This window comes from Salmo salar, unplaced genomic scaffold (genome assembly GCF_905237065.1).
Source record: "Salmo salar unplaced genomic scaffold, Ssal_v3.1, whole genome shotgun sequence".
In the NCBI taxonomy this organism is placed as follows: domain Eukaryota; kingdom Metazoa; phylum Chordata; class Actinopteri; order Salmoniformes; family Salmonidae; genus Salmo; species Salmo salar.
The window spans coordinates 49,653-77,522 of record NW_025548863.1 but is presented as its reverse complement, the minus strand read 5'-3'; the positions used below and the strand labels follow the sequence as shown (position 1 = coordinate 77,522).

At 41.7% G+C, this 27,870-nt stretch overlaps 1 protein-coding gene and 1 long non-coding RNA gene across 4 annotated transcripts; both read right to left on the bottom strand.

The window, feature by feature from the left end:
* Positions 1–10,012: 10,012 nt before the first annotated feature.
* Positions 10,013–18,540, bottom strand: LOC123733390 (C-type lectin domain family 4 member M-like). 3 transcript variants are annotated; one of them, XM_045712798.1, is made up of 6 exons: positions 18,110–18,540; positions 11,699–11,797; positions 11,200–11,601; positions 10,938–11,062; positions 10,751–10,851; positions 10,013–10,319 (listed from the first exon to the last, which is right to left on the bottom strand). In XM_045712798.1, the coding sequence occupies exons 1-6, from the start codon at positions 18,249–18,251 to the stop codon at positions 10,172–10,174; spliced, it is 1,017 nt and encodes a 338-aa protein (XP_045568754.1). In that variant the 5' UTR covers positions 18,252–18,540; the 3' UTR covers positions 10,013–10,171. The 3 variants fall into 3 exon arrangements, with proteins under 3 accessions (XP_045568754.1, XP_045568755.1, XP_045568756.1); XM_045712799.1 differs by lacking the exon at positions 18,110–18,540 and adding an exon at positions 12,663–14,103 and having other exon boundaries at positions 11,699–11,812; XM_045712800.1 differs by lacking the exon at positions 18,110–18,540 and adding an exon at positions 12,663–14,103.
* Positions 18,541–23,046: 4,506 nt separating this feature from the next.
* LOC123733389 (uncharacterized) lies at positions 23,047–24,141 on the bottom strand. Its single transcript, XR_006763756.1, has 2 exons — positions 23,943–24,141; positions 23,047–23,353 (listed from the first exon to the last, which is right to left on the bottom strand). It is a non-coding gene; the product is annotated as an uncharacterized lncRNA (long non-coding RNA).
* Between the last annotated feature and the right edge of the window lie 3,729 nt (positions 24,142–27,870).

Below are 27,870 nucleotides of genomic sequence, written 5' to 3'. Positions count from 1 at the left end.
GCGCGATTTTCAAATCCTTTGAAATGCTATTACTTCAATTTCTCAAACATATGACTATTTTACAGCTATTTAAAGACAAGACTCTCGTTAATCTAACCACACTGTCCGATTTCAAAAGGCTTTACAACGAAAGCAAAACATTAGATTATGTCAGCAGAGTACCAAGCCAGAAATAATCAGACACCCATTTTTCAAGCTAGCATATAATGTCACAAAAACCCAGAAGACAGCTAAATGCAGCACTAACCTTTGATGATCTTCATCAGATGACAACCCTAGGACATTATGTTATACAATACATGCATGTTTTGTTCAATCAAGTTCATATTTATATCAAAAACCAGCTTTTAGATTAGCATGTGACGTTCAGAACTAGCATACCCCGCACAAACGTCCGGCGAATTCACTAACAATTTACTAAATTACTCACGATAAACGTTCACAAAAAGCATAACAATTATTTTACGAATTATAGATACAGAACTCCTCTATGCACTCGATATGTCCGATTTTAAAATAGCTTTTGGTGAAAGCACATTTTGCAATATTCTAAGTACATAGCCCAGCCATCACGGGCTAGCTATTTAGACACCCGGCAAGTTTAGCACTCACCAATATCAGATTTACTATTACAAAAGTTTGATTACCTTTTGTTGTCTTCGTCAGAATGCACTCCCAGGACTGCTACTTCAATAACAAATGTTGGTTTGGTCCAAAATAATCCATCGTTATATCCGAATAGCGGCGTTTTGTTCGTGCGTCCCAGACACTATCCGAAATGGTAAATCAGGGTCGCGCGCATGGCGCAATTCGTGACAAAAAAATCTAAATATTCCATTACCGTACTTCGAAGCATGTCAACCGCTGTTTAAAATCCATTTTTATGCCATTTTTCTCGTAAAAAGCGATAATATTCCGACCGGGAATGTCCATTTAGCTAAACAGAGGAAAGAAAACAAAGCTTTCGGTCGACGCGGGCACGAGCCTGAGTCTCACAGTACTGTAACCAGCCACTACCCAAACGCGCTACTTTGTTTCAGCCAGAGCCTGCAAAGCCACGATTCAGCATTTTGCCGCCTTCTGAGAACCTATGGCAGCCGTAGGAAGTGTCACGGGACAGCTAAGATTCTCACTCTTCAATAAACAGAGACAAGAAGAACGACACCTTGTCAGACAGGCCACTTCCTGCATGAAATCTTCTCAGGTTTTTGCCTGCCATATGAGTTCTGTTATACTCACAGACACCATTCAAACAGTTTTAGAAACTTTAGGGTGTTTTCTATCCAAAGCCAATAATTATATGCATATTCTAGTTACTGGGCATGAGTAGTAACCAGATTAAATCGGGTACGTTTTTTATCCAGCCGTGTCAATACTGCACCCGAACCCTAACAGGAAAATTGGGCACTTCATTCGTCTGAATTTCAGAATACTGCCCCGTCACTAAAAAGTTAAACAAATCTTAGTTCAGTCACCAGTTTAAGTTGAGAGTGGGGGTATCCATGGCATTTTCCAATTATGTCCTTATTTTACAAGTCTAAAAAAACATAAGACTCAAACTTACCTGAGACTCCCTGTCTCTGCCAGTCTATCCCTGCCGATCTGTCCCCAGTGCTGCTGTCTCTGTGCCATTTGTTGCCTGCTCTGCCTAATGACACCATTGTGAAACATTACCATTAGCATTTCACTTCTTTCTTATGAACATTTTATCAACTAGTCTTTGAGATATTAGGCTACTAGGGTTCTTACCTTGCGTTTTGGTGTACTGAAAATACTCTTGATGTTCGTCTTTTTTATGTCATTTTTCTACCTGGCTGGCTACATACACACAGTTTGCAGGTTATTTACAGTAAGAGATTGACTTCTATTATCTACTATATGGGCTTCTATTATCTATTATCTTCTATATGGGCTTCTATTATCTTCTATATGGGCTTCTATCATCTATTATCTTCTATATGGGCTTCTATTATCTATTATCTTCTATATGGGCTTCTATCATCATCTATCATTCTATATGGGATTCTATTATCTATTATATGGGCTTCTATGATCTTCTATATGGGCTCCTATCATCATCTATCATTCTATATGGGCTTCTATTATCTATTATATGGGTTTCTATTATCTTCTATATGGGCTTCTATCATCTAGCACCCCTTCTCAAAAAACCTACACTCGATCCCTCCGATGTCAACAACTACAGACCAGTATCCCTTCTTTCTTTTCTCTCCAAAACTCTTGAACGTGCCGTCCTTGGCCAGCTCTCCTGCTATCTCTCTCAGAATGACCTTCTCGATCCAAATCAGTCAGGTTTCAAGGCTGGTCATTCAACTGAGACTGCTCCTCTGTGTCACGGAGGCTCTCCGCACTGCTAAAGCTAACTCTCTCTCCTCTGCTCTCATCCTTCTAGACCTATCTGCTGCCTTTGATACTGTGAACCATCAGATCCTCCTCTCCACCCTCTCCGAGTTGGGTATCTCCGGCGCGGCTCACTCTTGGATTGCGTCCTACCTGACAGGTCGCTCCTACCAAGTGGCGTGGCGAGAATCCATCTCCACACCACGTGCTCTCACCACTGGTGTCCCCCAGGGCTCAGTTCTAGGCCCTCTCCTATTCTCGCTATACACCAAGTCACTAGGTTCTGTCATATCCTCACATGGTCTCTCCTATCATTGCTACGCAGACGACACACAATTAATCTTCTCCTTTCCCCCTTCTGATAACCAGGTGGTGAATCGCATCTCTGCATGTCTGGCAGACATATCAGTGTGGATGACGGATCACCACCTCAAGCTGAACCTCGGCAAGACGGAGCTGCTCTTCCTCCCGGGGAAGGACTGCCCTTTCCATGATCTCGCCATCACGGTGGAAAACTCCATTGTGTCCTCCTCCCAGAGTGCTAAGAGCTTTGGCGTGACCCTGGACAACACCCTGTCGTTCTCCGCTAACATCAAGGCGGTGACCCGATCCTGTAGGTTCATGTTATACAATATTCGCAGAGTACGACCCTGCCTTACACAGGAAGCGGCGCAGGTCCTAATCCAGGCACTTGTCATCTCCCGTCTGGATTACTGCAACTCCCTGTTGGCGGGGCTACCTGCCTGTGCCATTAAACCCCTACAACTCATCCAGAACGCCGCAGCCCGTCTGGTGTTCAACCTTCCCAAGTTCTCTCACGTCACCCCGCTCCTCCGCACACTCCACTGGCTTCCAGTTGAAGCTCGCATCTGCTACAAGACAATGGTGCTTGCCTACAGAGCTGTGAGGGGAACGGCTCCTCCGTACCTTCAGGCTCTGATCAGGCCCTACACCCAAACAAGGGCACTGCGTTCATCCACCTCTGGCCTGCTGGCCCCCCTACTGCTGCGGAAGCACAGTTCCCGCTCAGCCCAGTCAAAACTGTTCGCTGCTCTGGCACCCCAATGGTGGAACAAGCTCCCTCACGACGCCAGGACAGCAGAGTCAATCACCACCTTCCGTAGACACCTGAAACCCCACCTCTTTAAGGAATACCTGGGATAGGATATAGTAATCCTTCTAAACCCTCCCCCCCCAAAAAAGATATAGATGTACTATTGTAAAGTGGTTGTTCCACTGGATATCATAAGGTGAATGCACCAATTTGTAAGTCGCTCTGGATAAGAGCGTCTGCTAAATGACGTAAATGTAAATGTAAATGTTTAGATTTAGAGGAGTATATGGGCTTCTATCATCTATTATCTTCTATATGGGCTTCTATCATCTTCTATCATTCTATATGGGCTTCTATTATCTATTATCTTCCATATGGGCTTCTATCATCATCTATCATTCTATATGGGCTTCTATCATCTATTATCTTCTATATGGGCTTCTATTATCCTATCTTCTATATGGGCTTCTATCATCTATCATTCTAGATGGGCTTCTATCATCTATTATCTTCTATATGGGCTTCTATCATCTTCTATCATTCTAGATGGGCTTCGATCTAAAAGGTAGCTAGCTAGTCAGCTAGCAAATGTGAAACAAATTGCAGTGACAAGGGTTGACAGCTGTATGAGTTCACCATTTACACAACGTATGCTGCAACCTTTTGTAATTTTAATATAGTTTATGTTTTATATTGTCTGGCTTCCAACAATAGCTGAATTATCAGAGCTAGCGAGCACCAATTCCGTTTCTGTGGTGTTTGCTATAATCTTTGCTATCGTCAGTTTACTCCAAGAACGGCACACAGGTGCTTCAAAGTCCCCTAGCAACAATTTAGTGTTTTGCAATGAGACCATTAAAGATATTTAAGACAATGGTAGAAGAAAGTGTAGTTCTGTTCAGTTGGGAGTTCAGTTTATCGCTAACCTTATCACAGGGACTTCGAAGCACTACAGCTGCATGCTGATCTTGGAATAAACTGACGATTGCAAAGATTCATCTTTGACCACGCCACATAAATGGAATAGGTACTAGCTAGCTTGATAGTTAATGTTTGCTTTAGTTTGCGCACTAGCTCTGCAAATGTAGCTATTGTGTGTGTGAACCCTGCCAACATAAAACAAAATCGCTATGGTGAGATTGACTGGGTCAACCTCACATTAGTTATGTGCATTGAGGGCCTTTCAGACGGTAGACATGAACCCTCTGTTACCTTGCCAGCTAAGGAACACTACATTGCATTGCTAGCCTCTCTCATTGACTCAAATTCAAATAGCTGCAAAAACTGGTTGATTATACTGTAGCTAGCTAGCAAACATAAGCTAACCGCTAGCTAACATATAGAGTGACCTGTCATTTAATGCAGCGAAAATGAGGACTGGTGACGGTTATAAATGTGTTTTCTTGTATTGAGTGGTAGAAGTAAAGAAAATGTCTAACATATGCTTTATTTGAACTACTTACTGTAGGTCAGCCACCAACGACAGGCTCTGTTACATTCCCACACATGCGCAGTACCTGTATCATGTGCCACTGGCAGTGGATCAAACCATTGTGAGGCAAAAGTCGGGGGGTCTCAATCTTTTGAAACTTAAAAATGAGCTATTAAGTGTCTATAATCAGCACAAGTTCTTTCACTGTGTATTATCAATATTATTTAAATGACATAGTTATGTTTACAGTGATATACTGGGGGGACAAATCATATTTTTACCAGGATGGGGGGGTCGTGTCCCCCCCGTCCCCCCTGGGATTTCCGCCTCTGTTCACATAACAAGTAATTTGAGGCCTCCAGAGGACTCTTATCTTTAAGTGTCTCAGTACAGTCCTTCTCACCATATTTTTGATTGCCATCGCCATTATCAGGCTGATATGGTGGAGACCAGTACCTACAGGGTTAAAAATAGTCAGATATCATGGTTAATACCAGTACCTACAGGGTTAACAACAGTCAGATATCATGGTTAATACCAGTACCTACAGGGTTAAAAACAGTCAGATATCATGGTTAATACCAGTACCTACAGGGTTAATAATTGCGATATCACAGTTAGAACATTACAATCCTAAATAATATACATATTAATATACATAAATAAAGATATCTTTGTTGACTGCTGCAATCATTGACAATAACCTGTATAGAAACATTTTTATTGGAGCCTTATTGTCAGAGTAGTTAACATCTCTTCTCTGTGGTCAGTGGTGTTCCATCCACCCATTTCCAGGTCTCCTCTGTCTCTCTGTCAGTCAGACCAATCCAGACTCTCTTCTTGAAGTTGAAGAGAAACTCCTATGGTTGAGAAAGATACAATATACACTGAATTGAGTAAGCTCCAAAAGTTTTGGGACGCTGACACATTTTGTGTTGTTTTGGCTCTGTACTTCAGCACTTTGGAATTGAAGTGATACATTAAAGGTTAAAGTGCGGACCATCAGCTTTCAGTTTCGGGTTTTTTCATCCATATCGAGTGAACGGTTTAGAAATGACAGCACTGTTTGTACATCGTCCCCCATTGTAGGGGACCAAAAGTATTAGGACAAATTCACATATGTGTTTTAAAGCAGTCAAAGTTTAGTATTTGGTCCCATATTCCGCAATGACTACATCTAGCTTGTGACTCTACAAACTTGTTGGATGAATTTGCTTTTGTTTTGGTTGTGTTTCAGATTATTTTGTGCCCAATAGAAATGAATGGTTAATAATGTATTGTGTCAATTTGGAGTAACATTACATGTAAATAAGTATATAATATGTTTACTAAACACTTCTACTTAAATGTGGATGCTACCATGACCATGGATAGTGCTGAATGAATTGTCAATAATGATGAGTGAGAAAGTTAAAGATGCACAAATCCCATAAAGTGAAAGCTGTCAGTCTGCCCGTTAACCTCATAGACACTGTATCATTCCAAATCCAAAGTGCTGGAGCACAAAGCCCCACCAAAAAACATTTGTTAACGTCCCAATACTTTGAGCTCATCGTTTGACCATATCTACCCCCGACAGACCTATATCCCCCCTCCCCCCACCTCCCCCTTCTCTTTCGCGCTCTCTCCTCTCACCTGTTCCTCTTTGCTGTTTATGATCACCAGGTCTGTTCCTCTTTCCAGACAGTACTGTCTGCTCTCCTCCCAGGTTTTCTTCTTAGTAGAGAGGAAGTAACAACTGCAGTCAAACTTCTTCCATCCATCAAAACAACACGTTTTTTCTGTTTGATGACAACACAACACTGATACAATACAATAAACATCACATTTTATTTTCCATGATTCACTGGATTCGATCTCAATTAACACATGTACATCATAATGAATAAAGGTATGAAAACCAACTCACTGACCACAACGCAAATTCTGAAGCCTGTCTCTCACTGTATTCAGGTTGTTGTATCTGGTCTGTAGCTGGTCTCTCTCTTCAGTCAGGTTGTTGTATCTGGTCTGTAACTGGTCTCTCTCTGTAGTCAGGTTATTGTATCTGGTCTGTAACTGGTCTCTCTCCGCAGTTGTGTTGGTCTTATAAAGGGAAAAACTCTGACAAGTTGTTCCTTTCATCCTCAGAATCTTTGATGGTTCTGTTATCTACAAAGTATTAACACATAGTTACTAGGTAAAACACCAGGTAAATAGGCTTAGTAACAAGCACTTAATACAACTATGTGAAAAGCAATGAACCTGTACACAAACTCACAGTAGACAGACAGGCCTATGATCCTAGCCAGTAGAACACACAGCAGCCCCAGACACACTGCAGCAACTAGGAAGGGTCTCTTCCCTGAGCTATCAGGCTCTGTGGACACATACAACATACTTTTAAGTTTTGTGAGTGTGTGTGTGTGTGTGTGTGTGTGTGTGTGTGTGTGTGTGTGTGTGTGTGTGTGTGTGTGTGTGTGTGTGTGTGTGTGTGTTACCTGAATGCTGGTCTCCTGGTTCATTATTTGGAGCAGTGTCTGCTGTCTCTTCGCTCTTGGTGCTGGTCTCACCGTCTCTCTGGGTGTCTGCACTTACGTAGATATCCACAATCTTCTCCTTCATCTCACCTCTGTCAAACTTGACCTTCTTGTTCATATCTGATTCAGCATAGATTACCTTTTACATCTTTAACAATGCCTGGGTCTTTATTTCTACAGTGGGGAGAACAAGTATTTGATAACCTATAAAATTGGCTGTTGTCCTACTTACAAAGCATGTAGAGGTTTGTAATTTTTATCATAGGTACACTTCAACTGTGAGAGACGGAATCTAAAACAAAAATCCAGAAAATCACATTGTATGATTTTTAAGTAATTAATTTGCATTTTATTGCATGACATAAGTATTTGATACATCAGAAAAGCAGAACTTAATATTTGGTACAGAAACCTTTGTTTGCAATTACAGAGATCATATGTTTCCTGTAGTTCTTGACCAGGTTTGCATACACTGCAGCAGGGATTTTGGCCCACTCCTCCATACAGACCTTCTCCAGATACTTCAGGTTTCGGGGCTGTCACTGGGCAATACGGACTTTCAGCTCCCTCCAAAGATTTTCTATTGGGTTCTGGTCTGGAGACTGGCTAGGCCACTCCAGGACCTTGAGATGCTTCTTACGGAGCCACTCCTTAGTTGCCCTGGCTGTGTGTTTCGGGTCGTTGTCATGCTGGAAGACCCAGCCACGACCTATCTTCAATGCTCTTACTGAGGGAAGGAGGTTGTTGGCCAAGATCTAGCGATGCATGGCCCCATCCATCCTCCCCTCAATACGGTGCAGTCGTCCTGTCCCCTTTGCAGAAAAGCCTCCCCAAAGAATGATGTTTCCACCTCCATGCTTCACGGTTGGGATGCTGTTCTTGGGGTTGTACTCATCCTTCTTCCTCCAAACACAGCGAGTGGAGTTTAGACCAAAAAGCTCTATTTTTGTCTCATCAGGCCACATGACCTTCTCCCATTCCTCCTCTGGATCATCCAGATGGTCATTGGCGAACTTCAGACGGGCCTGGACATGCGCTGGCTTGAGCAGGGGAACCTTGCGTGCTCTGCAGGATTTTAATCCATGATGGCATAGTGTGTTACTAATGGTTTTCTTTGAGACTGTGGTCCCAGCTCTCTTCAGGTCATTGACCAGGTCCTGCCGTGTAGTTCTGGGCTGATACCTCACCTTCCTCATGATCATTGATGCTCCACGAGGTGAGATCTTGCATGGAGCCCCAGACCGAGGGGTGATTGACCGTCATCTTGAACTTCTTCCATTTTCTAATAATTGCGCCAACAGTTGTTGCCTATTGTCCTGTAGCCCATCCCAGCCTTGTGCAGGTCTACAATTTTATCCCTGATGTCCTTACACAGCTCTCTGGTCTTGGCCATTGTGGAGAGGTTGGAGTCTGTTTGATTGAGTGTGTGGACAGGTGTCTTTTATACAGGTAACGAGTTCAAACAGGTGCAGTTAATACAGGTAATGAGTGGAGAACAGGAGGGCTTCTTAAAGAAAAACTAACAGGTCTGTGAGAGCTGGAATTCTTACTGGTTGGTAGGTGATCAAATACTTATGTCATGCAATAAAATGCAAATTAATTACTTAAAAATCATACAATGTGATTTTCTGGATTTTTGTTTTAGATTCCGTCTCTCACAGTTGAAGTGTACCTATGATAAAAAATGACAGACCTCTACATGCTTTGTAATTAGGAAAACCTGCAAAATCGGCAGTGTATCAAATACTTGTTCTCCCCACTGTTTGTAGGTCAACTAGTCTCTGCTTCTAGAATTAATGTGGTGGTCTTCCAACATGGCCACCAGGAGTTGTCGTACGTCAACTGCAAGTCCTCTATACGTTAAGTCTCTGCTTCCAGTGATATCTCTGTCTCTGAGTCATCTGTGTGTCTCTGTCTGTGTGACTGCTGTAGGTGTTAACTCTAGGGAAGTATCAACATGATGACATGGGTAGTTGTGGCTATGCTAATATAAAAAATATAACAAGTTTGCATACTTGTGTGTGTACCTTTGTGGAAGTGTGCATGTGAGAGATTGTTACAGAGGTTATTGTTAAAATATTTTCTGCAGCACAATATAAATCATTCCATGTCTCTACATGGTCACCTTGTCCAGAATATATCTCAACACAGTCCTCCTGCCGAGGGAATGGGACTTGCTATTTGTGATGATGGACAGGACACTATAATACCAGGAAGATATAGAGGGGAAGTGGAAAACAAAGGCTAGCTGCTAACAAATATATTCAGGGAGTTTCCAGAACTCCCCCTTCCTTTCACCTTTCTGCTGATTTGGACCGTTTGTTTACTTCCAAATATACATCAACATGTTCAGGAGGTCCAGCACTACACACATGGGTCATTACAATGTCCATACAATAGATTTGAGACTACAAACTGCTCCAAGTGGATATTGAGGTAGGGTAGTCTTAGCCAGTGAGGAGGAAATGGCGACAGAAACGGATGCAGCTCTGTTCTCTCTTAATGAACCAGATTGGTCGAGGAGGTTTTGAGTGACAGCTAGTTGAACCACTGAAAATAACAACTTCACTTCCCTTTTTGAGACCCATATAGTAGAGTCTGATGTACTATCTTCATGTTGACTCTGGTAAACAGGAAGCTACAACGTCAGGAAACAAGTAGGACTTTTATTAATATATTAATACAAACAAATACAACATTTGTGTGCATGAGTTTGAGACAAAGAGAGAGAGAGACAGAGACAGAGGAGGAAGTTCTGTGCACTGTAGTCTACTGTATGTGTTACAGCATGTTGTCATGGTGATTTTAAAACACTTTCTCACAAACCCAGTTGAGTTTGCTGCCACATGACATGTCATTCCATGCCTTTAGAGGACTCTGATCTTTGTGTATCTCAGCACAGTCCTCGTCCCCATTAGGACCTGCATTATCAGGCTGTTTGGCATACCAGTACCTACAGGGTTAAAAACAGTCAGATATCATGGTTAATACCAGTACCTACAGGGTTAACAACAGTCAGATATCATGGTTAATACCAGTACCTACAGGGTTAAAAACAGTCAGATATCATGGTTCATACCAGTACCTACAGGGTTAAAAACAGTCAGATATCATGGTTAATACCAGTACCTACAGGGTTAAAAACAGTCAGATATCATGGTTAATACCAGTACCTACAGGGTTAAAACAATCAGATATCATGGTGAATACCAGTAGCTACAGGGTTAAAAACAGTCAAACATCAGTTACAACATCATAATACTAAATAATATGTAGACATTTGTCATCTGATAGTTAACTGTTGACTGCTATCATCAATATCAGTAACCTGCATAGAAAAAGGTTGAATGGAGCCTTATTGACAGATTAGTTATCATCTCTCACCTTGTGGTCAGTGGGGTGTCGTCTACCCATTTCCAGGTCCCCTCATTAACAGAGTCAGTCAGACCAATCCAGACTCTCCTCTTGAGGTTGAAGAGAAACTCCTGTTGTTCATAAAGATAAATATAGAGATGTATTGGTTTGATCATATCTACCCCTGCACACTCATCCCTCTCCCTCTGCCTCTCACCTGTTCCTTATCACTGTTTATGATCACCAGGTCTGCTCCTCTCTTCAGACAGTCCTCTCTGCTCTCCTTCCAGGTTTTAGACTCAGTAGACAGGAAGTACCAACTGGATTCAAACTTCTGCCAGCCTTCCGGACAGGTTTGAAAATATTGATGAAAATACGAATTTCCTTCAATTTATCACACTGGACACTTAATGAAAGAACACAGACTCATGATCAGTTGTGTATTGTTAATGATAATTTATTACTGTAGGTTTACTCACCGAGATTGGTAAGCCTCCCGCTAAGAAAATCTCTCTCAGTCTGTAGCTTGTCTCTCTCTTTAGTGATGGTGTTGTAACTGGTCTGTAGCTGGTCTCTCTCTTTAGTCAGGGTGTTGTAACTGGTCTGTAGCTGGTCTCTCTCTTTAGTGATGGTGTTGTAACTGGTCTGTAGCTGGTCTCTCTCTTTAGTCAGGGTGTTGTAACTGGTCTGTAGCTGGTCTCTCTCTTTAGTCAGAGTGTTGTAACTGGTCTGTAGCTGGTCTCTCTCTTTAGTCAGGGTGTTGTAACTGGTCTGTAGCTGGTCTCTCTCTTTAGTCAGGTTGTTGTAGCTGGTCTGTAGCTCTTCTATCTCTGCAGATGAGTTGGTCTTATAGGCTAAGAAGCTCTTAGAGACCCCATCATCTGTTATAACAACAACCAAGTGTATCAATAAAATAGATAATCTGGTGAATTGTAGGTGAATGCTGGTGAATTGTAGGAATTGTAATTTAAGACTTACAGTAGACAGACTGGCCTATGATCCCAGCCAGTAGAACACACAGCAGCCCCAGACACACTGCAACAACTCTGGAGGATCTGTTCCCTGAGCTATCAGGCTCTGTGGACACAGGTACTGTACATAGCATCATCAATGAGACACAATCACACTTTTAAAGTTATGTTTTCTCAACCCATCTCTCTTCCTGTTGGTGGGGACTTGTGGTTGTTAAAGATACAGCTTCACACATTAACAGGAGATATAGTGACCAGTTACAGTTATCTCCTAGCCTTGCTAACGTTAGCCAGCTATCTGATGTTAGTAGAATTTATATGTTTAGGACATTCGTAACGTATTGTACATTTTGCAAATTCGTAACATATACAAATTGTAATTCGTAACATGTCATACAAAATGTAATTCGTAACATAATAGAAATTGTAATTTATAACATACAAAATGGATCATGGACATCCACAAATTGATACATGTCATATTAAACCTATCATATTACACTAAATGGAGTGACTCGGATTTACGTACATAATAATAAAAAATGCATTGAGACCAGGTTGGAAATACACAGTGGCGATTTGCATTGGACTTTATGAACATGGAAATGAATGTTTCAGCAGTTAGTATACATCCTAAAATACAGAGCCTCAAACATTTCAGAACATTTAACCTCTAGTCTTAAAGGAACAACGTTTCATGTATCCTTTTCCACAAGTATATCAATTCAAAAGCTTTCCCTTGTGAAGTAAGACCTATATTTGGAAGACACAATGTATTCCGTTTTTGAATATTTAATAATCTGTTTGTTACAGTTTATTTTACTCAGTTGAATTTTGAAGCCTTGGAGCGTAGGGCATCGGCCTTCCTCATCACATTAACATAGGCACAATTGTTTATGCAGCAAGTGGAAGGATAATAACCATTAGTTTAAACTTACATGTGTGTGTCTCTATGACTACAGTGTACTTACCAGTGTTCTGAGATTCAGGTTGTTTATCTATGATCCTGTTCACTGTATCCTGTCCACAGCTCTTCCTGTCCACATTAGCATAAATCTCCTCAGACTGCTCCGTATAAAGGTTCATTCTAATTGCCCCCTTAAAGTATACTTTGGTACTTTATGTATCTACACACAGTACAACAGACAGTATATTATGTTGCATATCCTGTTAAACAGCTGCTTTAGTTTAACAGTCTGTTGTGTCTGAGAACGTACAGTGTTATAGATGTAGGGAGGACTTCACACCTCATACATCCTGTTAAACTGCTGCTTTAGTTTAACAGTCTGTTGTGTCTGAGAACGTACAGTGTTATAGATGTAGGGAGGACTTCACACCTTAACCCTTTGTGTCACCAACCCCGGTGCTCTAAAATGAATGTGAAGAATAGGGAGAAAGAGCTGATGCTGATAACATTGTAGTGTAATACAGAAAATCCCCATCAATTGGATGAGTCACTATTATGTAGGTGGATGGAAATTATCCAAACATTATTTGAATATAATAATAATAAACTACATTAGTCAATCTGACTACATTATCATGTGAATGCTATAGGCCCAGAATGGTATCCAGAGGGAATATAGCCAAGGTTGCAAGCCTTGCGTCACCACTCGGAATACTATAAAATGCACGTGTCTAGGTTTACCGTTATGCAATTATTAAGAGGCTGAGGAACAAGGAGCTAATATTTTGCAATCAATGTCTAGCATTCAATTATTCAGTTAACCTCAGAGATGCACAGTTAGATACCAAGCATATATGCTATGTGCTTTTGGAAAGTATTCAGACCACTCAACATTTTCTTAACCAGTGGTTTGAGCAGACAGCAACCTCCAGGAAGAGACACAATAGCAGATAGACACCATGATGAGTGTGTAGGTATGTAGCAGACAGGTCCACTGGTGTATGGTACATTGTGTTGCTGTTGGTAACCTACATGTTGTCCCTTGTACAGTGAAGGTTGTGAGTCATTCTCACCTTTTATTAGCATTGATTTTGTGTGAGTGTGTGTGTTTCCTCTCAGTAATGTTCTGCCCTCTGTGTGTGTCCAGGTCACACTGTTTTAAGTATCCAATCACATTCAATTAGGAAGCTGGTAGACCTTGTTAAAGAACTTTGTTCCTTCATTTATTAATCTGTGCTTTGTTATTCTTAATATTAAAGTGATAAGCATAGGCTAATAATTGGTCACGCTTTTTTTGCAAAATCACATGACATGTTTCTAATAAAAATAAAGAAGAATCATTTTCCAGAGTACAGTATGTCTACATACTCTCCTCTAAATCTAAACATTTACATTTACGTCATTTAGCAGACGCTCTTATCCAGAGCGACTTACAAATTGGTGCATTCACCTTATGATATCCAGTGGAACAAGCACTTTACAATAGTACATCTATATATTTTCGGTGGGGGGGGTTTAGAAGGATTACTTTATCCTATCCCAGGTATTCCTTAAAGAGGTGGGGTTTCAGGTGTCTACGGAAGGTGGTGATTGACTCCGCTGTCCTGGCGTCGTGAGGGAGCTTGTTCCACCATTGGGGTGCCAGAGCAGCGAACAGTTTTGACTGGGCTGAGCGGGAACTGTGCTTCCGCAGAGGTAGGGGGGCCAGCAGGCCAGAGGTGGATGAACGCAGTGCCCTTGTTTGGGTGTAGGGCCTGATCAGAGCCTGAAGGTACGAAGGTGCCGTTCCCCTCACAGCTCCGTAGGCAAGCAACATGGTCTTGTAGCAGATGCGAGCTTCAACTGGAAGCCAGTGTGGAGGAGCAGGGTGACGTGAGAGAACTTGGGAAGGTTGAACACCAGACGGGCTGCGGCATTCTGGATGAGTTGTAGGGGTTTAATGGCACAGGCAGGGAGCCCCGCCAACAGGGGAGTTGCAGTAATCCAGACGGGAGATGACAAGTGCCTGGATTAGGACCTGCGCCGCTTCCTGTGTAAGGCAGGGTCGTACTCTGCGAATGTTGTATAGCATGAACCTACAGGATCGGGTCACCGCCTTGATGTTAGCGGAGAACGACAGGGTGTTGTCCACGGTCACGCCAAGGCTCTTAGCACTCTGGGAGGAGGACACAATGGAGTTGTCCACCGTGATGGCGAGATCATGGAAAGGGCAGTCCTTCCCCGGGAGGAAGAGCAGCTCCGTCTTGCCGAGGTTCAGCTTGAGGTGGTGATCCGTCATCCACACTGATATGTCTGCCAGACATGCAGAGATGCGATTCGCCACCTGGTTATCAGAAGGGGGAAAGGAGAAGATTAATTGTGTGTCGTCTGCGTAGCAATGATAGGAGAGACCATGTGAGGATATGACAGAGCCAAGTGACTTGGTGCATAGCGAGAATAGGAGAGGGCCTAGAACTGAGCCCTGGGGGACACCAGTGGTGAGAGCACGTGGTGCGGAGATGGATTCTCGCCACGCCACCTGGTAGGAGCGACCTGTCAGATAGGACGCAATCCAAGAGTGAGCCGCGCCGGAGATACCCAACTCGGAGAGGGTGGAGAGGAGGATCTGATGGTTCACAGTATAAACACAACAATTATTTGTCTTATTTTTTCTCTCTCTTCCTCATTCTCTTAATTTTCTTCTTCCTCCTCTATGTCTCTCTCTGACACTAAGGCTCTATCTCAATTAGTCTCCCCTCTCCTCCTAGCTCCTCACCTCCTCATATCTCCTCCTATCTCCTCTCCTCTGATCTCCTCTCGTCCTATACTCTTATCTCCTCTCCTCCTGTCTCCTCTCCTCTTATCTCCTCTCCTCCATATCACTGAATGCAACCGTCAACATAGTAATTACTACCAGCTAGCAAATGTTAGTAGAATTCAAATGTTTAGGACATTCCGTAGCATATTGTATGTTTTTGCAAATTCGTAACATATCATACACATTGTAATTTGTAACATATCATACAAAATGGATGACGGGCATCCACAAATTGATACATACCATATGAAAGGTAATGTATCATATTCAAATGGAGTGTCTCTGATTTACATACAGAATAATACGAAATGTTTTGAGACTAGGTTGGAAATACAGAGTGGCGAGTTACAGTACATACTGTAGGACTTTATCAGCATAGTAATTACTAGACTCCAAGAAAAACACTGAGAGTGAGAGTTTCCAATCATGTTCTTAAAAATATATGTTTTGACTCATGGATGTCATTCCATGAGAACTGTAGATGTATCATAGAAGCCAAGTACTAATTGCATTTGAAAATGTAATGCTAAGAGAGAGATACATTTTTTTTGATAATGGTATGCTCATCTTTGACAGTGTCTTTAATGCTGTAAAACCATAGGACTAGATGACCCTGTAAAGACATGGAATGATTACAATTGTGGAAAATATCAAAACTGGATCTGTGAGAAAGTGATGTAACATCAACCTACTATGACAACGTCCTCTCTCTCTCTCTCTCTCTCTCTCTCTCTCTCTCTCTCTCTCTCCCTCTCTCCCTCTCTTCCACCCCCTCACCCCCTCTCTCTCGCTCTCTCTCTCTCTCTCTCTGTCATGTTGATGGTGGAATACAGTGCTGAATGGTTAAGTGATGATTCCACCTAGTGGTTAAAGTGAGAGAGGAAGTCACCATAGAGGTGAAATAGCGGTATGATAGACTTACCTATGGGCTCTTTCTCAACTAATATTTCCTCAATTCCTCCTCACATCCTCTCTCCTCCCCTCCTACTCAGAACTCATTGGAGAATACAATCCTAGGTGAGCGACCTTGGACCTTCTGCTCTAATAGGGTTGAGTGTGTGTTACCCGAGTACTGGTCTCCTGTTCCACTCCTGGTCCATCCTCTCCTCCATCTTAACTCTGTCAAACTTGACCTTCTTGTTCATATCTGGCTCAGCATAGATTACCTTTGACATCTTTAACAATGCCTGGGTCTTTCTTTCTATGTAGGTCTACTATACATTAAGTCTCTGCTTCTAGAATTAATGTGGTGGTCTTCCAACATGGCCACATGGAGGCGTTGTACGACAACTGCAAGCCCTCTACATGTTAAGTCTCTGCTTCCAGTGATATCTCTGTCTCTGAGTGATCTGTGTGTCTCTGTCTGTGTGACTACTGTAGGTGTTAACTCTAGGGAAGTATCATAAATATAACACGGGTAGTTGTTGCTATGCTAATACAAAAAATATAACAAGTTTGCCTTCTTGTGTCCGTGCTTGTGTATGTGTGTATGTGTATGTATGTATGCTATTTGTAATGATGGACAGGACACTATTATACCAGGAAGATATAGATCATAGAGGGGAAGTGGAGAACAAAGGCTAGCTGTTAACATATATTAAATATCATATGTAACAGCCTCACGATAATTCAGGGAGTTTCCAGAACTCCACATTCCTTTCACCTTTCTGCTGATTTGGACCCTCTGTTTACTACCAAATATACATCAACATGTTCAGGAGGTCCAGGACTACAAACATGGGTCCTTATAATGTCCATTTAATAGATTTGACACTATAAACAGATCCAAGTAGATATTGAATGTGGGTAGTCTTAACCAGTGAGGATGAGATGACAACAGTAACTCCTCTACATTTACCCTTTAGCCATTTTTTAAAATGTTTTTTATTTAAAAAACGTATTTAACTAGGTAAGTAAGTTAAGAACAAGTTACAATGACAGCCTACCCCAGCCAAACCTTCCCCTAACCCGGACGACGCTGGGCCAATTGTGCGCCACCCTATGGGACTACCGATCATGGTCTGTTGTTATACAGCCTGGGATTAAACACAGGTCTGTAGTGACGGCTGTTGCACTTCAATGCAGTGCTTTAGACCACTGTGCCACTCAGCCCCCAATTTAGCAGACGCTCTTATCCAGAGTGACTTACAAAAGCAATTATGTTTAAGTGCCTTGCTCAAGGGCACATCGACAGATTTTTCACTTTGTCGGCTCAGGAATTCTAACCAGCAACCTTTCTGTTACTGGCCTAGCAATCTTAACTGCTAGATGTCCTGCAGCCCTCTCTCTTCATGAGCCTGATTGGTCGAGGAGATTTTGAGTGACAGCTGGTTGAATGACTGAAAAGATCCACTTCATTTCCCTCTTTTGGGACCAATATGTGGGAACAACAATCATATATGAGCATTTCATATTGTGCTTATATATAACTTCACAACAAAGACTGACTGTCAAAGATTATTAGGAGATCACACAACAGCCCCAGACACACTGCAGCAACTCCAGAGGGTCTCTTCCACCACTGAAAATGTACTGTATCACAAATTATTAAAGCTAAATCTTTGGTAATGTGTTGTACTGTATCATCCAGGAATGGGACACAAAGGTCTAGTACTACAGGGTAATCTCACCTGTTTAATGTGTGTGTGTGTGTGTGTGTGTGTAATTTGTGTGTGTGTGTGTGTGTGTGTGTGTGTGTGTTCGTGCAATCTTACCTGAAGCAACAATTCCATCTCTTCGACTGGGCTTGAAGGCATTTATGTTGGAATATAATTGGCCATCAATGTCTGTGTTCTTCATTGCATCAGGCTCATCATCTTCAAATCTATCTGGGATTTCATAGACTCCCTCTGACATCTTAACACACTTGTGATCAAGAACAGTAACTTCTACTTCTAACCTAAACTCTAATATACGTCTGTAGCTGTGTCTTCTCCCTGCATTGTCCTGTGTTTGTGTGACTTTAGGTAGTGAAACTCTTTATCAGTCAACCACAGTGAATGATACATTGTGAAATCAACACAACACTGGCCACCATGTGACTTCCACCAGTCTTAGTGTGATAATATAATACATGATGTGACTCCCACCAGTCTTAGTGTGATAATATAATACATGATATGACTCCCACCAGTCTTAGTTTGATAATATACTACATGATATGACTCCCACCAGCCTTAGTGTGATAATATACTACATGATATGACTCCCACCAGTCTTAGTTTATAATATACTTCACGATATGACTCCCATCAGCCTTAGTTTGATAATATAATACATTATATGACTCCCACCAGCCTTAGTTTGATAATATAACACATTATATGACTCCCACCAGCCTTAGTTTGATAATATAATACATGATATGACTCCCACCAGCCTTAGTTTGATAATAAACTACATTGAATTACTATATATCATGCTATATGATGTACGTGTGAATTCACAGGGTCTGAATTTTGGATGTGCTAAAATAAATTGGGATCCTGTTAATTGACATATACACTACATATATCCTGACTGAGTTTACAGCACCACCAGCCTTCAAATGGAGAACACATTATGGCTCCCTACGGTGGTGTAGGGAGAAGTGTCCCCTAGATGCTGGTCTTAGGTTGGTTTTACATTTCCACCACTAATGGTTAAGGTTAAGATTGGGGGAGGGAAAGCTGATCCTAGATCTGTACCAAGGGGAAACTTCCCCCGAAGTGTGACCGGCCACCGATGACCACATAGGATTCTTTGTTCTATCGATGCTGACTATGAAGAGTTACTCAGAATGAAAAAGCAGAAGTTCTGACAATATCTCCATAGTTTCAGTTTTAAGAGAATAGAAAGAAGAATAAAAACCCTTCACATGTATTATGATAAAACGTTCATATTTCCACCCTGACTTTCAATACAACATAACATATACATACTGGTTACATCTAATGACACAACTCTCTCTGCACTGACTCCACTGTTCCACATGACATCTACCTACATGAACTATTATACAACTCTATAGCTCTACTCTACTCCACAGGAGGAGAGAAAGCATCACACAGATCCTTAGATACAGGGACAGAGTCAAAGGTGTCCCTCTGGTGGATATAGTACTAACTACAGGTACATCTGTAGTGTTGGTGACAGAGACCTGGGTGGATGTAGTACTAACTACAGTTACAGCTGTAGTGTTGGTGACAGAGACCTGGGTGGATGTAGTACTAACTACAGGTACAGCTGTAGTGTTGGTGACAGAGACCTGGGTGTATGTAGTACTAACTACAGGTACAGCTGTAGTGTTGGTGACAGAGACCTGGGTGGATGTAGTACTAACTACAGGTACAGCTGTACTGTTGGTGACAGACCCGTATTGTCTAACTACAGGTACAGCTGTAGTGTTGGTGACAGAGACCTGGGTGGATGTTACAAGGTACAGCTGTAGTGTTGGTGACAGAGACCTGGGTGGATGTGTACTAACTACAGGTACAGATGTAGTGTTGGTGACAGAGACCTGGGTGGATGTAGTACTAACTACAGGTAAAGATGTAGTGTTGGTGACAGAGACCTGGGTGGATGTAGTACTAACTACAGGTACAGTTGTAGTGTTGGTGACAGAGACCTGGGTGGATGCAGTACTAACTACAGGTACAGCTGTAGTGTTGGTGACAGAGACCTGCGCCCTTTTCCCCAAAAGCATATTAAGGCTAAGTTAATCTTAGAACAATAGGATGCTATGGTAATAATAATGGACTTAGCCTTAAGAATGGAAACCTGTCCCTGGGCTGTAGAGCTCACAACCACTCCAACAGAGTCCTTCACTGAGCCCAGACACACACCCACGTTGCCTGCGCTGTCCACCACCATCAGTTCTACCTTCTTTGAAAAGCAGGTGTTGCTGTTGGCCACCTGGGTCATGTTATCGGCCCTGGGGCCCACCACGTAGAAGTGTTGAGGGTCCCGTTGCCCTGGCATAGGGTGACACAGACGATGCCCGTTCTGTTGATACCGTCGGTGAGGTTGGCAGAGAGCTGCCAGTTTGAGGAGCTGCATGCTAACGGGCAGTTGGAGGAAACCACTGAGGTATTTTAAGAACTGAAGACTGTGTCCAAGATGTCTTCCCGTTGTTTTCAAGCTATTCACATTCTTATACGCAGGTTCATGGACATCCATATCTGGGTTGCATCCAGTTTACACAGCCCAACATCACATGCGCACAAGCACTCAGTGTGCACAGGGAGCAGCGCAAGCAGCAACGACGTCATCCAAAAACATGGCAGACATTGGATGAATAATCGGCCTCAGCGACAATTATTTGAATGATACAATGGATGTTTTTTCTGCGCAAAGGTGATGACTAAAGAGTCTTATTAGGTCATTTTCTAATCTGAATTGTCTGTGTGGCCGTGTGTGGGAGATGTTTTATGGGGCCGGGCATCCGTTTAACTGCAGTACCGAAACAAAACTGTAGGAGCAATCGATCCCTGGCCCCTTGGAGGAGATGCCTGGTAGCCCGTTGTGGGGAGTGGTAAAATCTGTCACCTGGAGGGAGGAAGGGAGGGAAGAAGAAGGGAGGAAGAGGGAAGAGGGGATAGAGAGAGAGAGAGCTAATGTAGCTGAAAACAACTGGTATCTTACAGCAACCAATTCCTTTCAAATCAGTGACTGTGAGGGAGAGAGGATATGAGAAAGGGATGCCATTGTAGAGTTTTGAAACAAGACCTTTACTTTACTGACAACGGACAGGGTAACATCCGTTCCTGACGAGGTGCTGGTGGGCGCCATGAGGCTCACCGTACCGTTGGCCCCACCGCCCCAGTCACCATGGAGATGATGGCAGGGAAGGAAGAAGTGAATCTGCGATTGTTGGTGGCTTGGACGGTAAAGGTTCCTCCATTTTTGTTGGCCGTTTCTACGTTGAAGGGGACTAAAATGGGGCTTAGACTCTGATGGGTTAAACCTCTTACATCTAGACGTTCCGCTAGAGGAACACCTGCTCCAATATCCAATGATAGGCGTGGCTCGAATTACAAATTCCTAAAAAATCCCAAAACTTAAATTTTTCAAACATATGACTATTTTACACCATTACATCTAGACGTTCCGCTAGCGGAACACCTGCTCCAATATCCAATGATAGGCGTGGCGCGAATGACAAATTCCTCAAAAATACAAAAACTTCAATTTTTCAAACATATGACTATTTCACAGCATTTTAAAGACAAGACTCTCCTTTATCTAACCACACTGTCCGATTTCAAAAAGGCTTTGCAGCGAAAGCAAAACATTAGATTATGTCAGCAGAGTACCCAGCCAGAAATAATCAGACACCCATTTTTCAAGCTAGCATATAATGTCACAAAAACCCAGAAGACAGCTAAATGCAGCACTAACCTTTGATGATCTTCATCAGATGACATACCTAGGACATTATGTTATACAATACATGCATGTTTTGTTCAATCAAGTTCATATTTATATCAAAAAACAGCTTTTTACATTAGCATGTGACGTTCAGAACTAGCGAACTAGCAAACTTCCGGGGAATTTACTAACAATTTACTAAATTACTCACGATAAACGTTCACAAAAAGCATAACAATTATTTTAAGAATTATAGATACAGAACTCCTCTATGCACTCGATATGTCCGATTTTAAAATAGCTTTTGGTGAAAGCACATTTTGCAATATTCTAAGTACATAGCCCAGCCATCACGGGCTAGCTATTTAGACACCCGGCAAGTTTAGCCTTCACCAAAATCAGATTTGTTCATATCTGGTTCAGCATAGATGACCTTTGACATCTTTAACAATGCCTGGGTCTTTCTTTCTATGCAGGTAAACTATACATTAAGTCTCTGCTTCTTGTGATATCTCTGTCTCTGAGTGATCTGTGTGTCTCTGTCTGTGGGACTGCTGTAGGTTTTAACTCTAGGGAAGTATCAACATGATGACATGGGTAGTTGTGTCTATGCTAATACAAAAATATAACAAGTTTGCATACTTGTGTGCGTACCTGTGTGCAAGTGCGCATGTGAGAGATTGTTTCAGTGGTTATTGTTAAAATATTTTCTGCAGCACAATATAAATCATTCCATGTCTCTACATGGTCATCTTGTCCAGAGTATATCTCAACACAGTCCTCCTGCCCAGGGAATGGGATTTGCTATTTGTGATGATGGACAGGACACTATCATACCAGGAAGATATAGAGGGGAAGTGGAGAACAAAGGCTAGCTGCTAACATATATTAAATATCATATGAAACAGCCCCAAGATAATTCAGAGAGTTTCCAGAACTCCCCCTTCCTTTCACTTTTCTGCTGATTTGGACCCTCTGTTTACTCCCAAATATACATCAACATGTTCAGGAGGTCCAGGACTACAAACATGGGTCATTACAATGTCCATACAATAGATTTGACACTACAAACTGCTCCAAGTGGATATTGAGGGTGGGTAGTCTTAACCAATGAGGAGGAGATGGCGACAGAAACGGACGCAGCTCTGTTCTCTCTTAATGAACCTGATTAGTGGAGGAGGTTTTGAGTGACAGCTGGTTGAACAACTGAAAATAACAACTTCACTTCCCTCTTTTGAGACCCATATAGCAGAGTCTGATGTACTATCTTCATGTTGTCTCTGGTAAACAGGAAGCTACAATATCAGGAAACAAGTAGGACTTTTATTAATATATTAATACAAACAAATACAACATTTGTGTGCATGAGTTTGAGACAAAGAGAGAGAGAGACAGAGACAGAGGAGGAAGTTCTGTGCACTGTAGTCTACTGTATGTGTTACAGCATGTTGCCATGGTGATTTTAAAACACTTTCTCACAAACCCAGTTGAGTTTGCTGCCACATGACATGTCATTCCATGCCTTTAGAGGACTCTGATTTTTGTGTATCTCAGCACAGTCCTCGTCCCCATTAGGACCTGCATTATCAGGCTGTTTGGCATACCAGTACCTACAGGGTTAAAAAAAGTCAGATATCATGGTTAATACCAGTACCTACAGGGTTAAAAACAGTCAGATATCACGGTTAATACCAGTACCTACAGGGTTAAAAACAGTCAGATATCACGGTTAATACCAGTACCTACAGGGTTAAAAACAGTCAGATATCATGATTAATACCAGTACCTACAGGGTTAACAACAGTCAGATATCATGGTTAATACCAGTACCTACAGGGTTAAAAACAGTCAGATATCATGGTTAATACCAGTACCTACAGGGTTAACAACAGTCAGATATCATTGTTAATACCAGTACCTACAGGGTTAACAACAGTCAGATATCATGGTTAATACCAGTACCTACAGGGTTAACAACAGTCAGATATCATGGTTAATACCAGTACCTACCTTGTTAATACAAGTACCTACAGGATTAACAACAATAAGACATCACAGTTATAACATCATAATACTAAATAATATGTAGACATTTGTCATCTGATAGTTAACTGTGTTGACTGCTATCATCAATATCAGTAACCTGCATAGAAAAAGGTTGAAAGGAGCCTTATTGACAGATTAGTTATCATCTCTCACCCTGTGGTCAGTGGGGTGCCGTCCACCCATTTCCAGGTCCCCTCATTAACAGAGTCAGTCAGACAAATCCAGACTCTCTTCTTGAGGTTGAAGAGAAATGTCTGTTGTTGAGAAAGATAAATAAACAGATGTTTATGTTTGATCTTGTTAAGGTTGAAAAGAAATGTCTGTTGTTGAGAAAGATGTTGTTAACTGAAATGGTCTATATGTGTAAAATAAAACACATTACTGACCAAGGAATGTTAGTCCAGAACCCCATCCAGCTCTCTGTCTCTGACACCTGTTCCTGTTCTCTGTTAATGATCACCAGAGGCCTCATCAACCGCAGATAGACACACATCTGTGTGTAAACCATGCGCAGCATCATTTCCACGCAAAGTCTGAGATTTATATGGACGTTTGCTTGAATTTACGCACAGACATGACCATTTGTAGGAACAGTGAGTTCCAAGTGGTGGAACAAGGGAACTGCTTGTCAAGCATGGGGAAAATATATGTTGAAATTGTGTGAGTAATAATGTAGTTCTACTTCCATTGTGAATTAATGCAACAGATCTTGACAGACTATATATAATTTCACCACATCAGTGCATTTGTTACGATAATCATCAATATAAAGTAGGGTAATATGTTCAATTAGAGACACTTGTTGAAGTGAAACCATTGTAGAAATAATATAAAAGACTGAGATAATGGAATTAGAGATGCCTGATGTTGCTCTGTTAGAAGGTTTGGCACATGATGCATTTAGCAGAGCGCATTTTTGGAGACTTTTTTACAGAAAGTACAGAATGGCTCATCAGATATAATTTCCCAAAACCAATCGTATTGTATGTTTTAGAGGATTTTAAGACCTACCTAAGGAAGGCAAAAACATGTCAGTCCGGTGCACATCAAGTGCCATCCAGCCTCAGGTTTTTGGCAACCGGCACTTTTCAGTGGGAGCTTGCCGTTCGGCATCTGACATCCCTGTATGAGCCATTGTTTTGGATTTAGTCATCAGCAAAATAAACTGTAACATACAATTCCCATAAGTCATCGCGCAACAGGTTGAAATCAAGAGGGGTTTCTTTGCCATCAATGGATTTCCAATTACAAATGGATCAATAGACGGCACCCACATTACCATCCCAAAACCAGTTCAACTATGTGAACAGAAAAGGCTTCCACTCTTAATGTGCAGGTGATAGGTTATATGACAAAAACAAAACCTGATGAATGTGCTGGCAAGGTGGCCAGTTGGAACGCACGACTCGTTCATTCTGTTTATGGTGGCCTATTCACCTACAAGAGGGAGCTGTTGAGGATGGATGGCTTATTGGTGAGTGTTGCCTACTCATTTCAAGTAAATGTGCCGTTGCTAAAGCAACTTGAATTGTCCTAATGGTCCTCTCTTTGTAGCTATGTTTTTATTTTTCCTGGTCAAACCACAACTGAGTGAGACAAATAAAACCTGTTTTGTACTCAATATCTGACACTAGCACCTGTATTGCAGTCTGGATTATTATCATTCCAAGGTTCTTTTGGTTGTGCCTTTGTAGCCAATATCATGGTATGGCGTTGTATATTCCCACGGGCTTTAAAGGGTTTATTTTGACCATATATGGTTAACCTGTTGTGGTATAGGGGGCAGTATTTTCACGGCCGGATAAAAACGTACCTGATTTAATCTGGTTACTACTCCTGCCCAGAAACTAGAATATGCATATAATTAGTAGATTTGGATAGAAAACACTCTAAAGTTTCTGAAACTGTTTGAATGGTGTCTGTGAGTATAACAGAACTCATATGGCAGGCCAAAACCTGAGAAGATTCCATGCAGGAAGTGCCCTGTCTGACAATTTGTTGTCCTTCTGTTGCATCTCTATCAATATTACAGCATCTGTGCTGTAACGTGACACTTTCTAAGGCTTCCATTGGCTCTCTAAAGCCGCCAGAAAGTGGAATGGGGTGTCTGCTGTCTCTGGGCAAAGTACAGCAGCAGAGTTTGTAAGTGGTCAGCCTGGGGACAGTGAGACTGGAGATGCGCATTCACAAGACTTCTCCATTTTTTTCTTTCAGTCTTTGAATGAATACAACGTTGCCGGTCGGAATATTATCGCTATTTTACGAGAAAAGTAGCATAAAAATTGATTTTAAACAGCGTTTGACATGCTTCTAAGTACGGTAATGGAATATTTTAAATTTTTTGTCACGAAATGCGCTCGCGCGTTACCCTTCGGATAGTGACCTGAACGCACGAACAAACAGCGGTATTTGGATATAACTATGGATTATTTGGAACCAAAACAACATTTGTTGTTGAAGTAGAAGTCCTGGGATTGCATTCTGACGAAGAACAGCAAAGGCAATCCAATTTTTCTAATAGTAATTCTGAGTTTAGGTGACCCCGAAGTTGGCGGATGTCAAAATAGTTTGCCGTGATGGCCGAGCTATGTACTCAGAATATTGCAAAATGTGCTTTCGCCGAAAAGCTATTTTAAAATCGGACGTAGCAATTGCATAAAGGAGTTCTGTATCTATAATTCTTAAAATAATTGTTGTGTAATTTAGTAAATTCACCGGATGTTTTCGGTGGGTATGCTAGTTCTGAACATCACATGCTAATGTAAAAAAAGCTGTTTTTTGATATAAATATGAACTTGATTGAACAAAACATGCATGTATTGTATAACATAATGTCCTAGGAGTGTCATCTGATGAAGATCGTCAAAGGTTAGTGCTGCATTTAGCTGTGGTTTGGGTTTATGTGACATATATGCTTGCTTGGAAAATGGCTGTGTGATTATTTGTGTCTATGTACTCTCCTAACATAATCTAATGTTTTGCGGAGAAAGAGAAGTGTATCAATAAAATGGTGCAAAATAGTCCTATGTTTGAGAACTTTGAATTATGACATTTTGTGGTTTTAACCTGTTAGGACTAGGGGGCAGTATTGACACGGCTGGATAAAAAACGTACCCGATTTAATCTGGTTACTACTCCTGCCCAGTAACTAGAATATGCATATAATTATTGGCTTTGGATAGAAAACACCCTAAAGTTTCTAAAACTGTTTGAATGGTGTCTGTGAGTATAACAGAACTCATATGGCAGGCCAAAACCTGAGAAGATTCCATGCAGGAAGTGGCCTGTCTGACAATTTCTTGCCCTTCTTGATTATCTCTATCCATTACAGAGGATCTCTGCTGTTACGTGACACTTCCTACGGCTCCCATGGGCTCTCAGAAGGCGGCAAAAAGCTGAATCGTGGCTTTGCAAGCTCTGGCTGAAAAAAAGTAGCGCGTTTGGGTTGTGGCTGGATACAGTACTGTGAGACTCAGGCGCGTGCCCGAGTCGACCTCATGCTTTGTTTTCTTTCGTCTGTTTACTTAAACGCAGATTCCCGGTCGGAATATTATCGCTTTTTTATGAGAAAAATGGCATAAAAATGGATTTTAAACAGCGGTTGACATGCTTCAAAGTACGGTAATGGAATATTTAGAATTTTTTTGTCACGAATTGCGCCATGCTCGTGACCCTTATTTACACTTCGGATAGTGTCTTGAACGCATGAACAAAACGCCGCTATTTGGATATAACAATGGATTATTTTGAACCAAACCAACATTTGTTATTGAAGTAGCAGTCCTGGGAGTGCATTCTGATGAAGAACACCAAAGGTAATCAAACTTTTGTAATAGTAAATCGGAGTTTGGTCAGGGCTAAACTTGGTGGGTGTCTAAATAGCTAGCCGTGATGGCTGGGCTATGTACTCAGAATATTGCAAAATGTGCTTTCACCGAAAAGCTATTTTAAATTTGGCGCTCTGATTTTTCATTGCCTGTTGAATAGTGTGGGACGATTTCGTCCCACCTCCCCTAGAGAGGTTAACACAACAGTCACCTGGAGGAGGAGGAGGAGGAGGAGGAGGAGGAGGAGGAGGAGG